We start from the raw sequence: 15,259 nt of genomic DNA on the forward strand, positions 1-15,259 counted from the left end.
GGTTCTCGTCAGGGTTGAAGAGGTTAGGGCCTTTTGGCCCAGGGCTAGGGTTAGGTTCTCCTCAGGTTTGAAGAGGTTAGGGCCTTTTGGCCCAGTGCTAGGGTTAGGGTCTCCTCATGGTTTAAGGGATCAGGGCCTCTTGGCCCAGGGCTAGGGTTAGGGTCTTCTCAGGGTTTAAGGGGATAGGGCCTTTTGGCCCTGGGCTAGGGTTAGGGTCTCTTCAGGGTTTAAGGGGATAGGACCTTTTGGCCCTGGGCTACGGTTAGGGTCTTCTCAGGGTTTAAGGGGATAGGACCTTTTGGCCCTGGGCTAAGGTTAGGGTCTCCTCAGGATTTAAGAGGTTAGGCCCTTTTGGCCCAGGGCTAGGGTTAGGGTCTCTTCAGGGTTTAAGGGATTAGGGTCTATTGGCCCAGGGCTAGGGTTAGGTTCTCCTCAGGGTTGAAGGGGTTAGGGCCTTTTTGCCCAGGGCTAGGGTTAGGATCTCCTCAGGGTTGAAGGGGTTAGGGCTTTTTGGCCCAGGGCTAGGGTTATGGTGTCCTCAGGGTTGAAGGGATTAGGGACCTAACCTTAAACCTACAGTGAAGTAAATCAGGAGCGAGCAAACAGTGAGCTTGAACGTGGCATACTAAAACACAAGAGCATGGACAATGAAGCAGATGGAAAGGAATGAACCAGCGAGCAATAGGTGAAATGAGATCATTTTAAAGGAACTGAGGGTGAGTAGGAAATGGGTTACAGCTGGGGCATGACGAGGCACAGGTGAGGTGGGCGTGGCTGGCACACCCGAGAATAACTGAGCAGAGAGAAGGTGAATAGTGACACAGGAAAAACAAACAATGCACTAATACAGAACACAAAGAACCAAGGAGCAAAGCTAAACTATATACACTGACATGAAAAACACAAGGAGTCAAAAAATGAAAATACATACAGAAAAAAATAACAGATAAACTCAAATCATGACAGATTTACATATTTTATTAGTGAAACATATTACCATATTCCCTTTGATGTCATCCCTTAAACTCTCTTGAACTAAGAGCAGGATTTGGTGAGTTTTTTCAAAGACCTGCACAAACCAGCTCAACTCCATAAAGTTCATCTGAGAGGATGTGTTCGATGACAAGCTGCCTTTTTTTGGACTGTTTGGTGCAGATGAATACAGCTGGAAGCCTCAACACTGAGGTCTACAGGAAACTGACCCACACCTTCGGTTTGACTCTCACCACCCACTGGTACACAACTTGTCTGTCATGAGCACTCCACATCATCGGGCCAAACACATCCTCATGTAGACCAAAAGGAAGGAAACACGTGGATATCCTAACTGAGCTTTTGTCAGGTCAGTGAGGAAATCTAAAAAAATGTACACCAGCATACAGACCTACACAAGAGGTTCTATAATTATTTTCATTCAGATCTAGATAAGAAAGACATTTTGACACTGAACATATTATTTGAACCTCTGAGCTTTACTGACTCATTTATACTTGTACACACAGCAAGACTCAGACAAATAATGACCATTTTGTTCCAGCTGCTGATGAGATAACTGTAACTGCATTTACACCATTAATCAGGCTGCCACTGGTAATGGCCCCAAATTAGTCAGATTGATGTCTTTGCCACAGTGTCCTGCCCTTCAGGGAAGCAAAGTGAGAACGATGACGGTCAGAACAGATGGCAGAAATGCCATCAGATACATCAACATTATCTCAGACGGACTCTGCTCATTCCTGCTGTGAACATGGAAATCATGACACATTTCTGGTGCTGAAACTTGACAAACGGAATAAAGATTCTCAATGTTTCTCTTTACAGGTAAAGTTTATTATTTCATTTTGACACCACAGTATATAATACATTTGTTTCAAACTTTATTCAAAAGACATTTTAACTCTTTGGTTTTATATATTTGTTATTCATATCAGCATGTTTTCTCAGTGACACATCATGGACCAATCTTATGGAAACACTGCTTGTTCTCAGCCAGAATTATTATTATCACAAGTTTGCAGCATGTTTTTTTTTACGTTGTTAAAATGAGTCCTACATGGAGCTAACATACATCTTTTAAGACAACAGGGTGAATCTAGAAGGTGTAAACTGGGGCAGTTTTATTGACGAATTGCCTTTTTTTTCGGTCGATTTTCAAAGAAACAAAACCTGTTGCTGCATCTCAACCTGAATTCAGTCGACATGAGTAGGTGGCACAAAAGGTTTGCCACTTTTTAATTAGGGTATATCAGTCAAAGTATATATATATATATATTTTAAATTAGTGGACAAAAAAGGATGTTCAAATCTTCTTTTAACCCTTGCAGGGAGAGCAGTCTGAATGTCTTCCACTCCTCTGGTCCTGAAAAGAGTTGAAATCAACGACATAAATGACAGATTAAAAGAACATCCAAGAAACCTAACTTTTTCTTTCTTTGTTTAGAACAAATATCTTTTTTTTTTCATCAGCAAAATGACTCATTACTCCATATTCAAAAAACAAAACAACAAAAATATAATTTCTTTTAATCCTTTTCACACATTAAGGTATTACTGTAGACTAAGTTAAAGTAACATGGTCATCCCAGAAAAACTCCAGAAACTGTTTTTTTTTTTTTTTTTTGTATTGCATACTAGTAGAGATCCTCTGGAAAACAGTTCAGTGTTGTCTGTGATGTTTTGGTCTTTATTTGATGTCTAGTGCATTATGTGTCTGCACTCCTGTTAGCAAAATGGAAAACAGCACCTGAAATCTGTAAACATAATTATATTTTGTGTTGTTTTACAAATATAATGAAACATTAATGGAATCATACGGCCTGAATCTGCTTTTATTCTCTGTGTTTTCTCAGGATCCTGTCCTGCAGTGTTTTTTTTTAAACTAGTCACTTTTATCCTTTTTATCTGTTCAGTAAAACTGGGAAAATGGGTGAGATCTAAAGAAAGGACCATGACTCCTCACTGCTCTGTCTCTCCGTTATGTTGCCTACATTTTACCTGGCCCTTCTTCTTCCCTCCTGTCCCCTCCCGTGTGGACTCCAGTCTTACCTTTTACAGCATTACGCAGCCCTTCTTCTTGACCTTGGCGGGCTGAGGGCAGAGCACAGCCCGGATGGCTTCATCAAACACTGTTTTCAGGCCACGCTGAGTCAGAGCGGAGCACTCCAGGTACTTTACTGCATCTGTACCAACAGAACAGAAAAGCACCCACATACATGAACGTACGTATTGTATTTATTTCATATTGTATTTTAGGACTTCTGATAACAATAACAAACATGTTTTTTCCATATTTTTTTCTTCATTTTGTAAGTTCCTATGGCAGCTCAGGTCATCAGAAAGGATAGCGACCTGAATAAAAGCCCTGGGAGAACACTACCAGTTTGACTGACCTATCTCCTTGGCCAGAGCGAGGCCCTGAGGGTAGGTGATCGGTGCCAGCTTCTTCTCCTTCAGCTTCTCAATGGTCTCCTTCTCGTCTCTCAGATCCAGCTTAGTGCCCACCAGGATGATGGGTGTGGAGGGGCAGTGGTGGCGAACCTCCGGGTACCACTGAGGATGTAGAAAATAACAGGAAGTGGAGTGAGACGAGAGGAGGCATCAAGTAGGGAAACATCAATCATGTATGTTTTTTCTGTTATATAGGAAGTCCTAAAATACACATTGAATACATCTGTGTTTGTCTTCTTAAATCTTTTAACCATTTAAGAAAAAGCACAAAATTTAATTTCAGACCAGTTTTTTATTTTATTTTATTATTTTCCCCCTCATTGTTCCCTTGGTCATTTCCTTGTTTGCTCTCTTTCCATCCTAAATTTCTTCTTATTTTTTCCATTTCTGTTTATGTCCCTGTTATTCCTACTACATATTTTCTTCTAAGAGATTTGTTTATTTTTCCGTGATTGTAGTAGGATTTGAATGACAAATCCAACCTACTTAGTGGCTTACATGTAAGCCCTCTGACTGACGTGAGGAGATTAAGGGAATTAACCACTTATTCAGTTTGAACTTTTCAGTGTTTTGTGCAGGCAACATATTAAACCAAAATTAAAATTCATATTTAGTGTTATTATCCATTCAGTGTCTTTAAGCATTTAAAGAGACAAAACTTGTGAATGTGACGGGAGCAGACGGGAGCAGACTGGTTATTTTTTATCTCAGAAAATTAAAGATATGAAACATTTATTTGGCAGATTGATATTTGTTGATTTGGTAGTCTAAACGAACTTGAGGAGTTGCTTGGTGAAGGTTTGTGCATCAACGTGACAAAACAGACGACTTGAATTTTGAGAATTTATCTTAACACACATCATTTTTTGATACTAGTGACATGAGTTTAACGAGCACAGGATTAAGTAAGATCCAACATGACACTTGCTCTGTAAGATTTCATATTTGCCTGTATTTGATCAAAACAGACTGACTCTAAAACACTGAAATAACCAATCAGGTTGATAAATATTTAAGATACTGAGAAACTAAACTCAAGTAGACAGCAGTGTAGGCCATTCTGGATCATTGGAACATTTCTCATTTTTCAGTGTTTATTTATTAGTGAGACTTTTTTTTAAAAAACTACTTTTGTCTTTTTGCTATTTCCCTTAGAGGATACTCGAAAATAGTCTTTGACTTCCACATTCAGTAAAACAATGTCTCACACAAGTGTGTAAGAATAGAATGAATCTAAAAAAATGAACCTTTATGAAAGGTGGTGTCTGAATCAGATCTCTTCCCTCATTAAATCCCCTATAATCTATATTTCATTGTGCATAGCTTGTTTAAACAGTGCAAAAAAACCTTAAAGCCTCCTGAACAGTCGTCATGTTGGTATATGTTTAATTTAATGTAAATACTTTGGAAAAAGACATAACCTCCGCGTCAGTTTATAGGATTCACAGTTTTGCTCCCCCTCCACTTGCTTTTTCACTTTAATTTACCTTTGTGTCAGTTTCTTAAGCAACAAACTCCAGTTTCTTCTTAACGCAAGCATTTATTTTGCTCCTCTTTAAAACAGCGATATGACAAAATAAAGGGGGTGAAATTAATTCCTAATGTCGTTCTTTTTGCTGGCACTTCTTATGATGCATGCTGAGACATTTATAGAGCCGAGGACGAGAAAGTTGATTAAAATATGAAAAAAACAAAAAAAACAATTTTTCGTTTGAATTTTGTGTTACAGCGGCCTAATTTGTTCAGACAGGTGACACGTGATGATTGACAGACAGATGGAACCCACCTTAGCTCTGACGTTCTCGTAGGAGGCCGGGCTCACCAGGGAAAAACAGATCAGGAAAACATCCTGGATGGAGAAAAAAAGGAAAAGCAACAGAACAACAGTTATAGCACGTTTGTGTTTTACAGAATATCATTTTATTAGCTACTATGAATAACTATAACAATAATACTTTGATAATAATAACACAGCCACATATGTTTCTTATGTTTTAGAATAAGTTCAAAAGTAAAAACTACTGATGTTTAAGTGATATGAATGCTTTTTGGGTCATCAAATTGTTGGTTCAGTTCAGTTGTAGGATAAATCAAACGTTGATCAAATCTAAAGGAGAACAAAATGTCTCCTCTAGGTTTGTTCATCTTCCACATTTTGGTATGCATTATTTTCCAAACCTGCCACTCAATTACAGATATTATACACCTAATTTCCTTTTCCCGACAGCACCTTCCTAAAGAACATTTCCCTTTTAGTTTTGTTCCTGTCATTTAAATTAATGAGGATGCAGTTCAGTCCGCGCGCTGCGGATCTGACAGCTGCAATTTAAACTCTCTCATTTCCACAGCTGGGGTCTAAACTGATTTAGTATTTGGATCAGACGTCTGAGTGTGGAAATGATTGTTCTACCGTCTGTGGGTAGGACAGCGGACGGAGCCTGTCATAATCTTCCTGTCCTGCTGTATCCCAGAGGCCCAGGTTCACCGGCTTGCTGTCCACCATCACATTAGCTGAATAGTTGTCAAATCTGTCAGGAGCACAAAAGGTCAGTCATTAGTCAATGGACCACTGAGCGAGTGTTTAATTTAAGCAATCCATCACATGATTAATGAGCGACACACACACACATGCCATCACAGCAAGTTCAAATTATGGATTATGAGTCATCTGGGACCTGAAAGGAGTTTGATCTTACAGAAAACACGAAGGTTAGAGAAAAATGTCTTTAGAGTGAGAATAAAAGATAGCTTTGTTTTTACAACAGCTTATTGAAAAATAGGAAAAAGAAAAAGTTAAGCTGTAACAACAATGAACAATATAAACTGACTATCTAAGGCTCAGTTTGACTGAAGATTAGAAGCATTTTGTTGTCTTTGTTCACTCAGAAAACAAAGAACAACAAGAACAACAAAAATCACTCACGTCTTCTATAACACTACAGGCATGAAGCAACACTGCCACCTGCTGGTGACAGTGAAACACAGCAACACTTCTAGCACATCTCTGAGGTTGATATTTGAGCTTTTATTTTCTGCCCCAACATGTCCTGTTGTCGCTGTAAAAAAAAGCTTTAACTAAACTAATAAACAAGACTTTCTTGTTGTTTATTGATAAATGAAAGTTTGTTACAATAAACAAATGAAAAACTGACATGATAAATTAATAAAACCCACAAACTATATAAAAACTTGTATGTAGAAAGTTAAAATGATTAAAGATTGACTTTTTTTCTGCTTGCATTGTCTTAGTCCTTTTGTTATTCTTTTATATAACTTTAATTAACACACCTAATTTTGGTTTAGCAACACTTACTCTTCTGATCACACATTTGTTCTTCTGGTCAGTTCAAAACTGAGCGTTTAAAACTGTGATGTGTGAGTGATTTTATTACCTGCTCTTTTACTAACAACAGTTATATTAATAATAGTGTTGATGACAACATCTCACTGTGATTTTGGTACCTTTTTGGTTGTTGCAATTGTCTACGATATTTCTAGCTCATGAACTGAGCACAGTTTTATTTTTGGTCAGATTTTATTACCAAAAAACTAATAATCAAGAGAAAAATCTATATATTGAAAACAACTTGTGGCTAAACCTCCCAATAGATTCTGCAAAAAAGAGAAAACATCCTTTTTGTAACGTGGCAAATAAGACAAAGTGGCTATCAGGCTTTTACTGCAGCCTGCATGTGTTGTTTGTGTCTGACCGCTTGTCTTTGAAATACGAGAAAAGGCTGAGGTGTTTTAGGTAAATGTGTTTTATTGTGTAAATGCTGATTCAGCATTCGCGGTATTGCTTTCCTGTCAAGTACATTTTTTGCAAGTACTTCTGTGCACTTTATGCTATTTTAGCCATTCATATATCAAAACATTCAGTTCATTCAGGATAAGGGTGTTGTGACTTTTGGTTTGTGTAAAATTTATATTAATATTTAATTTTATTTCCAGTAGAAATACATTGAGATTTTTGGAATGCCTTAATCTCTTCAACTTCAGCTTAATTGCTATATATTTTCTTTTCTTCTGCTGGTTTTATTTTTTTACCTACCATTCTGCTCTGTTCAGCTTTTAGCTAGCCTTTTGCTACTTCTACCTTTTAGCTGCTGTTTTACCTTTAAGAACACAGTAAAATACAGCAAAGTCTTTTAAAACTCAGCATTCAAACAGTATTTTCACTGTGATGTGATTTCTCTCTTGTTTTTGTTTTCTTTTCTTTATGTGCGGTTTTGTGGAAATAAATGCAGAGGTGTGTGTGTGTGTGTGTGTGTGTGTGTTATACTCACACAGTGGGGATGTACTCCCCGGGGAAGGCATTGGTTGTGTAGCTGATGAGGAGACATGTTTTACCCACAGCTCTGAAACACACGACAAATCCGATAAAGTGAGACTTTAGAACACAGTTAGGGCACTCATCTCAGCCAACAGGTCACTTTACTTCCATAAACATACTTTACAGCAGGGCGGTGCTCACATCATTGTCACAGTCTGTCAGATTTGGGCAAAACTGAGCAAGTTTTAAATCTTGTCCTGAGAAGAAATGATGCAACATTCACGCTGACTGAAAATAGTCCCTCTGCTACTGTGACCTATTTGTTCCTGACATGGTTTTAAAAACGTTGTTTGATAGTCGGCCACGATTTTAACCTAATTTTCATGCAGAACTCATTGCGTGACAAAACCATCTACTGTCAGATCTAAAGTGTAAAAAAGGAACTCCTTTCCAGTCAGCAGAAAAGCCATCACTGCAGGCTATGATCTGAGACATTATTATCAGACTCATTGTAGGAGCTCGGCGAGCGCCTCGCTCCAACAGCTGCACGTCAGAGATGATCCAACAAGTACCAACCCGCCTGCTTCTGTTTGAGTTTGCGTCAAGCTGTGAGGAATGTTTTCACGTGTTGCTTTCACCAAACAGAAGTTCCTGAAAGGGAAACTGGATCATCTGAAGCCTGAAGTTTGAAAGCCCCAAATGTTTTATCTGAAGTTTTTCCTATAAAGATGCTGTTTAGGTCCAGGCTCAGTATTCTGATAATTTTTTTTTTTTTTTTTTTGCTTAAATAACACCTAAAAACAAGTATAACTCTGCAAAGAATTGACGCACACAGACTGCAGGGAGCCTATAATTTCATGGTATAATCTTATTTTTAGTTCTGCATTCAGCACTAAAACAGAATTTCTGTTCAAATCCCATGTCAGGACTTTATTTTTGGGGTATGGAGATAGAAAAATATCTGGAAATAGAAGATTATTTAATCTTTAGTGTATCTGAAAAATACAGTAATATTGATATTAAACTTGGACAATAAAAAAAAAAACAAAAAGGGAACACCATGATAAACACAGTCTTTCCACTTTGCACTGAAACATGCCTCTCTGGTCATATCTTAGGAATAAAAGATAAACATAGAACAGCATCAAAACGTAACGTCGCTGCAGGAGACAGTGAGGCTCCGGCTCCTTCTCTCCTCCCGGTCTGCATCATTAGTACAAACAAGACCCAACAGATAGTTCAGTTTTGTTCTTATGTCACACAGTTTCAGACAAAAGCCAGCCAACCCCTCAAAGCTCTAAAAGTTGTAGGTTTTTATTTTAACCACCTTCTGACTACATCATAACACCATGTGACAGAAGATGTCTGTTCTCCTTACTCTTTATTTTCTGTATGTTCTGACCTTCCAGTCAGAGTTTAATGCCGAACATCACTGTCAATCAAATCTGAGAAAATTATCCAGCGAAACACAATTCAAGCAGATCTGACGTCACCTTTGGCTGCCGAAATAAACATAAATTAAAGGTGAAAACGGATTGAATCTGCCCGGTTGGCGCTGACATGCTCAAACGGTCACATGACGGTGGACATATGTGAGGCGGTTTGGTTCTGTTATTCATCAAATAACTGATTCCTTCCTGACAAACAAACCATATGAGGCTTGGATCAGATTTATAAAGAACTGAAACCTAAAGAGCCTAACCTAAGATCTTTTTTTGTTATTTTTTTAAAACTATCGCTTCACTTTTGAGCCTGGGTTATTTTACGTTGTCATGTTTAGACTCGCTTCAGATTAGATTTAAAACAAAAAACAGGCCGCGGGGTCGATCGAGATAAGATGAGAGCGATATACTGCGGCCTGGAAATTCTGCATAAAGCTTCAGAAGTCACAGATCTGGTGTGTGCAGAAAGAAAAACTGTTACTGAAATACCTCGACCTGTTTATGATTCAGAGACAAAGAAAATGGTTTAAAACTACAGAGGGTGCGAGCAGGATGGAGTGGGTGGAGACGTGTGGCAGGTGCGTGTGGTGAGGACAGATATTGGACAGAGAATGTCAGAGCTGGAGCTGCCAGGCAGGAGGAGGAGGAGGAGAAGAAGAAGAAGAAGAAGAAAAAGAAGAAGAAGAAGAAGAAGAAGAAGACCCCGGGGAAGATTCCTGGATGTAGAGGAGGAGGAGGACGTGAAGATGGCTGGTGTAGCAGTGGAGATAGGTTGGGGTGGAGGCAGACGAGCCCTGAAGGCGAGAGAAGCCTGGGACAAGAGGCTCTATAAATGTACTTCCAAAAGATGAAAATAAATAAACTAATAAATAATGTGGTAATGCATGAATGCCACCAGAGTTCATTTGTTTGCCTGACAAGTGAAGATGTTGAGACTCTCACTGAGAAAACCTGGGAACTGACGAAAACACTGACTCAGAAACACATAAAATCCCCCTTTTTTTTTAGTTTGTTGTTTTTGTTTTTAATCAAACGGTTTGGATCAGATAAGCTGAGGTTATGACAAAGTAAACACCTTACATACAGTTACGTCGATGGACCAAAAGCTCCACCGGGACCCCGTCTCCTTGGTAACAGGATCATACTGTTTGATTTATTAGAAATTAAAATGATCAATACACAGACAAATCTATAATTAGCTTGTTCGGAGAAATGCAGTCAGCTAACGTGTATGAGCAACTGTCAAGTGACTTTACTGTTTTTATTTATTCATAACATAATTTTATGAACTGATTCGGTTCTTATCAGGACCAGTAGAAGTTTCCTGAAACTAGGCTCCAAATCACTTCTGCGATTTGACTTTGCTGTTCCGATGAGGTTCAGGTGAAATGAAAAGGTTTGCATCAGGTTAAGTGTTTTGTAATGGTGGCTGTGAGGAGTATGATTTGCATTTTGACAGTGTGTGTGTGTGTGTTCTGTGGGTGTGTGTGAGTCAGAAAGGAACTGATCTGTTTCAGAAGCATCAGTTGAAAACAGGAACCAGCCAAACTGAGCCCTCAAAAAAAAAAAAAAAAACTTACCTAAAGGTCTTTCCTGTAATCATCATTCTACTTTTTTTTTGGTCAGCATTTTAATCAAACATTTTTCTTGTTTAGCCTGTTTATTCCTGTTTAATTCCTCCCACAGACTTTTTTTTTCTTTTCTCAGGTCTGACATTTTACGTCGCTCTGTGCTGCTCTTTAACCGGCTACTTCCTGCGCTTAGTTCGGTCAAGACAGAACAAGCAGCACGTTGTGAAATGTTTAAAACCACAGTGAAGAAAAAAAAAAAAACGTGTCATAATCTGCTGCAATGAAGACAAACTGAAGAGAACCAGAGCCACTTCCAGTTACACTCATCATGCTTTACATTGTGAGAGAGAAAAAAAAAACAGCTTTTGTTGAGAAGTAAAAACGTTTTAGCCAATGAAGTTATGCGCAAGCTAACGTGATACTGTGAGGTTTCATATCTGTTATCCCTCAGAGTATGTGTTGAAAATAACACTCAGTTACTACCACACCAACATTCGCTCAATATCTGTCAAATCACCTGAGTTACAGCCATATCTATATATCGGGTAATGCTAAATAGCAGTGCGTCCATCTTGAATAGGATTGACTCAAAAAGTTAATCAGTTGTAGATCTACATCCAGTGATTGCTTTATGAGAGCTTTAATAAAATCTGTTCAGTACTTCATAAGATATTTTGCTAACAGACAGACACAGTTGACTCCAAAAGTTAATGACAAAGATTTAAGGACAGATTAGTTTGTGCTAGAAGTATGTGTTGTGAATGCCTCTCGACTATGACCACATCAAATTTTAGCTCAGTATCTGTAAAACTGACTAAGTTAGAGCTAGATAAGGTCCCTTAGCCGTGGCGGCCATCTTGATTGGGGCTGACTTCAAAAGAGGTCACTTGTTTGGCGACATATTTAACTCTAAAGCGTCCCAAAAGAGGTCACTGTACTACAAAATGTTTTGGACATGATGCCACTGATAAGTCACACAAAAACATAAAGTCTTAGATTCCTTTTCTGATAAGATTTATTCCCATTAGCTTTAATGCTAATAGAAATATTACTTCAGCTTTGTGTTTTCCACTCATAGATCCAATTGTAGTTGGCAACTATATGGTTTGATGAAAGCTCATGCAGCTAAAAGGTGGAAATAATATTAGAATTGTCAAAAAACAATATAATATTAAGGTTTTTTTTTATAAAAGCTGAGCTGAACATAAGCTGTAGATTTTGTCAAACATCTGGCCTTTGCTGCCTTCGACGTTCATCAGTAAAATCCAGAGTTTTGTAGGTTAATATTGAACCACTGAGGCTCATTTGGGACGTCGTCTCTGTTGCGTTTGAAATTACGAAAGAGGTCACGTTAAATATGAAGCTTACAGCAAACTTCCTTCAGTCCAAACCCAACTTCCTCCTGTCACACACACACACACACACACACACACACACACACACACACACACACACACACAGGCAGGCCGACCGACAAACCGACAAACACGTGTTCACATGTGTCACAAACAGCTCAGCTGCTCGGTTTATTTTAGAACGGAGGTTTCCACCGGGCCCACCGGGTCCAAACGTGACATTTCATAGAACCTCAACCGCCTTTCACGCCAGAGTTTTGGAACTAAGATCGTTTTATCTTGAGAAACGCGCGGGTTGGGTCCATTTTGCTGAAACCTTGAGATTAAGGTTAACTGCAAACACTCAGTCTGTGCTGCTGTGAGTCACTCTCAGCTACTACCACACCGAATGTTAGCTCAACATCTGCAGATCTGATTTGGCTGACTTACAGCCACGTCTTTGTTGGCTAATGTTGATTAGCTGTGGACAGCATTTTTAATTTAATTGACTCCAAAGGGTAATCAGTTGTAGATGTCCAGCCACTGATTCTTTTCTGAAAGTTTGATTAAAATCCATTCTGTGGTTCACGAGATACTTTGCTAACGGACAGAAAATGTTGACTCCAACAGTTAACACTAAAGTTTTAAGCAAAGGTCTTGCATAATGACGAGCATTTGAAATATGTGTTGTGAATGACTCTCAGCTACAATCAGATCAAATTCTAGCATAATATCTGTAAAATTGGCTGAATTACAGCCATTTTTGTGCTTTCCAAGGTCAGCTGGTTGGAGCAGTTATCTTGAATTGGAATGGTCCCCAAAACTAATCAGTTGTAAACATACATCAAATGATCATTTCCTGAAAGTTTCATTAAAATATATCCAGTGAGTCATAGGATATTTTGCTAACAGACAGGCACAGTTGACTGCAAACAGTTAATGGCCAAATTTTAAACAAAGATCTTGTGAAAACTGTTAGTGCTCAGGTTATGTGTTGGGGATCAGTCTCAGGTGTGACCACACCAGCTTTAAAGGCAAACATCTGTAAAATTGACTGAGTCAAAGCCATTTTTGTGCTTTTAAAGTTCAGTTGCCTGTGGTAGTCATTTCAAAATCAAGACAACTCCAGACATTAATCAGTTGTAGATGTACATCCAGTGCTTACTTTTAACAAATTTCATTAAAACTTGTCCAGTAGTTCACAAGATATTTTGTTAACAGACAAATGAACACACGCATGCACACAGAGACATGGGCAAACGCGTTATAGCCTTTGGCTGCGAGCAATTAAAAAAGACAACAGAATCATGAAATCACATCATTATCCTTCACAACCCTCAGAGTGCTCCCCCTGCTGCTTCAGATAAAGAACAAGTTTGAATCTTCTTGCCTCGAGGCAGCTTTGGCACATAGATAAATGTTGCCTTGAGGAATTGGAAAAAAAAAGAAACAGAAAAAAACAAACTGCCCATAAATTTGTCTTTAGCTGCAGCATTTGCTGTTGCAGTTTTATGCCTTTTATGAGCTTCCTGTTTTTCTTCATTTTGATAGTTTGTAAATCAGGAAGCTCCACACAGAAGGAAATGCAGCTGCAGCACCTGTGAGCCATTTCTAAACCTTCAGCTGTTTACTGATCGCTTTCAGGCTCAACTAACGGACGTCTAATTTAGTTTTCCTTATTATGATAAGTAGGCCTTTTGTTCCAACTTTTAAGGTGCAACAAACATGATGAAGGTCACAGAAATCCAACCTTTTTGTCAGAGGACCATCTTAGCCTGATGAATTATTTACATTCAGTTTTTATTCTCTCATCTTTTCCTGCTCTCTGGGCCTCAAAAACAGCTGTTTTTTCTTGGTATTTGTCAGATCCTTCCCAAGAAAAGGGGGCTGCACCCTCGGTTTGCTTCTTTCCAGCATTTTTCCTGCAAGTTTTGACCTGCACAGCTCGTCCCGTGCCATCACTTCAAATCAGTGCACTCACACACCAAAGAACCCTCCATCTGGATACACTCTGTTCTCCCAGTTCACACCAGCCTGCCACCCGGAAACTGATCAAACTCATCGGCCCTTTTTCTGTTCGTTTTTCTGTTGCTGCTGCTGCCGTTCTGACATTTCTGCCCCAACGGCGCCTAAATTCTGAGCCCGGGCCTGACTCTCTCCATCACTTATCAACGGAGGCGCCTCTGAAACCTGAAGGCAGCTTAGGTTAAAGAGAAGAAAAGTGAAATAAAGTAATGGCGTACCCATCTCCTACGACCACACATTTGATAGCCTGCATCCTGTTCCGCTCAGCGTCGCCTGCGCTCCTCTCTCTGACAGAAACGCACTCAGAGAGGAAGGCTGAGAGATGAGCATGCAACTACAGGAAACTGTTGCACACCTCCCTCCCTCCCTCTGCAGCCTATGCCACCTCTTTTTTTTTTTTTTTTTTTCAGCCTCCCCTCCTTTGTTTTTGCACTCATCTCACCTTCCTCTTTTTCAAGTCCCTTTTTTATTTGTTTTTGGTCTAGTCTGGGTCTTTTTTTTTAATCTTTCAAATAAAAAAAACATTTTAAAAAAACATAATGAGCTTATGGGTATAAATTTAAAAATAGTTTCTGCTGAAGTAGATTGAATGTTAAAATGGCTGAAAAGAGGAAGGTGGTGCAGATATATATATATATATATATATATATATATATATATATATATATATATATATATATATATAAACCCTGCTTAGTCTTGAAACTTCCTCTTGAGTTTACTTGCGCTGTCATGCATGTGCAAACATACGGTAAATTACACAACATACGCAGATAGGAGTGGACTCTGGCCTAAAAAGTTGTGAAAAATTCACACACAGAGTTGTTTTTATGAGTTTTTACCCTCCAATCAGTTCCATGTGGTGAGATTTTATCCACAGATTTGTGTTCTCTGAAACACCTGTAACACAAGACACCATTTAAAGCTATGTTCATGTAAGGTTTTGGCAATTTACAAATCGACAGCAGAGGAAACAAAGTACAAAACATCAGCTACAACCGTTTCAGAGGCACAGGCCAATAGAACCGCTCATGTTGTTTTGTTTTGTGACCACAAGATGGCGCTTCAGCACCATCCTGGTCAAAATCCGGCACATTTACACCTTGGACTTTAAGCAGCAAAAACGCTCAGCGTTTGAGTTTAGTAATTCTTCACATTGTAGTTTCA

General features: G+C 38.9%; 1 protein-coding gene and 1 long non-coding RNA gene across 2 annotated transcripts; one reads left to right on the forward strand and one right to left on the reverse strand.

The window, feature by feature from the left end:
- The first annotated feature begins 310 nt into the window (after positions 1 to 310).
- LOC119616919 lies at positions 311 to 2,278 on the forward strand. Its single transcript, XR_005233007.1, has 2 exons — positions 311 to 1,342; positions 1,632 to 2,278. It is a non-coding gene; the product is annotated as an uncharacterized LOC119616919 (long non-coding RNA).
- rac2 (Rac family small GTPase 2) lies at positions 1,945 to 14,453 on the reverse strand. Its single transcript, XM_017408258.3, has 7 exons — positions 14,311 to 14,453; positions 7,734 to 7,805; positions 5,858 to 5,975; positions 5,234 to 5,296; positions 3,390 to 3,549; positions 3,046 to 3,179; positions 1,945 to 2,359 (listed from the first exon to the last, which is right to left on the reverse strand). The coding sequence occupies exons 1-6, from the start codon at positions 14,343 to 14,345 to the stop codon at positions 3,049 to 3,051; spliced, it is 579 nt and encodes a 192-aa protein (XP_017263747.1). The 5' UTR covers positions 14,346 to 14,453; the 3' UTR covers positions 1,945 to 2,359; positions 3,046 to 3,048.
- Positions 14,454 to 15,259: the final 806 nt, after the last annotated feature.

This window comes from Kryptolebias marmoratus, linkage group LG3, assembly GCF_001649575.2.
Source record: "Kryptolebias marmoratus isolate JLee-2015 linkage group LG3, ASM164957v2, whole genome shotgun sequence".
Taxonomy (NCBI): Eukaryota; Metazoa; Chordata; class Actinopteri; order Cyprinodontiformes; family Rivulidae; genus Kryptolebias; species Kryptolebias marmoratus.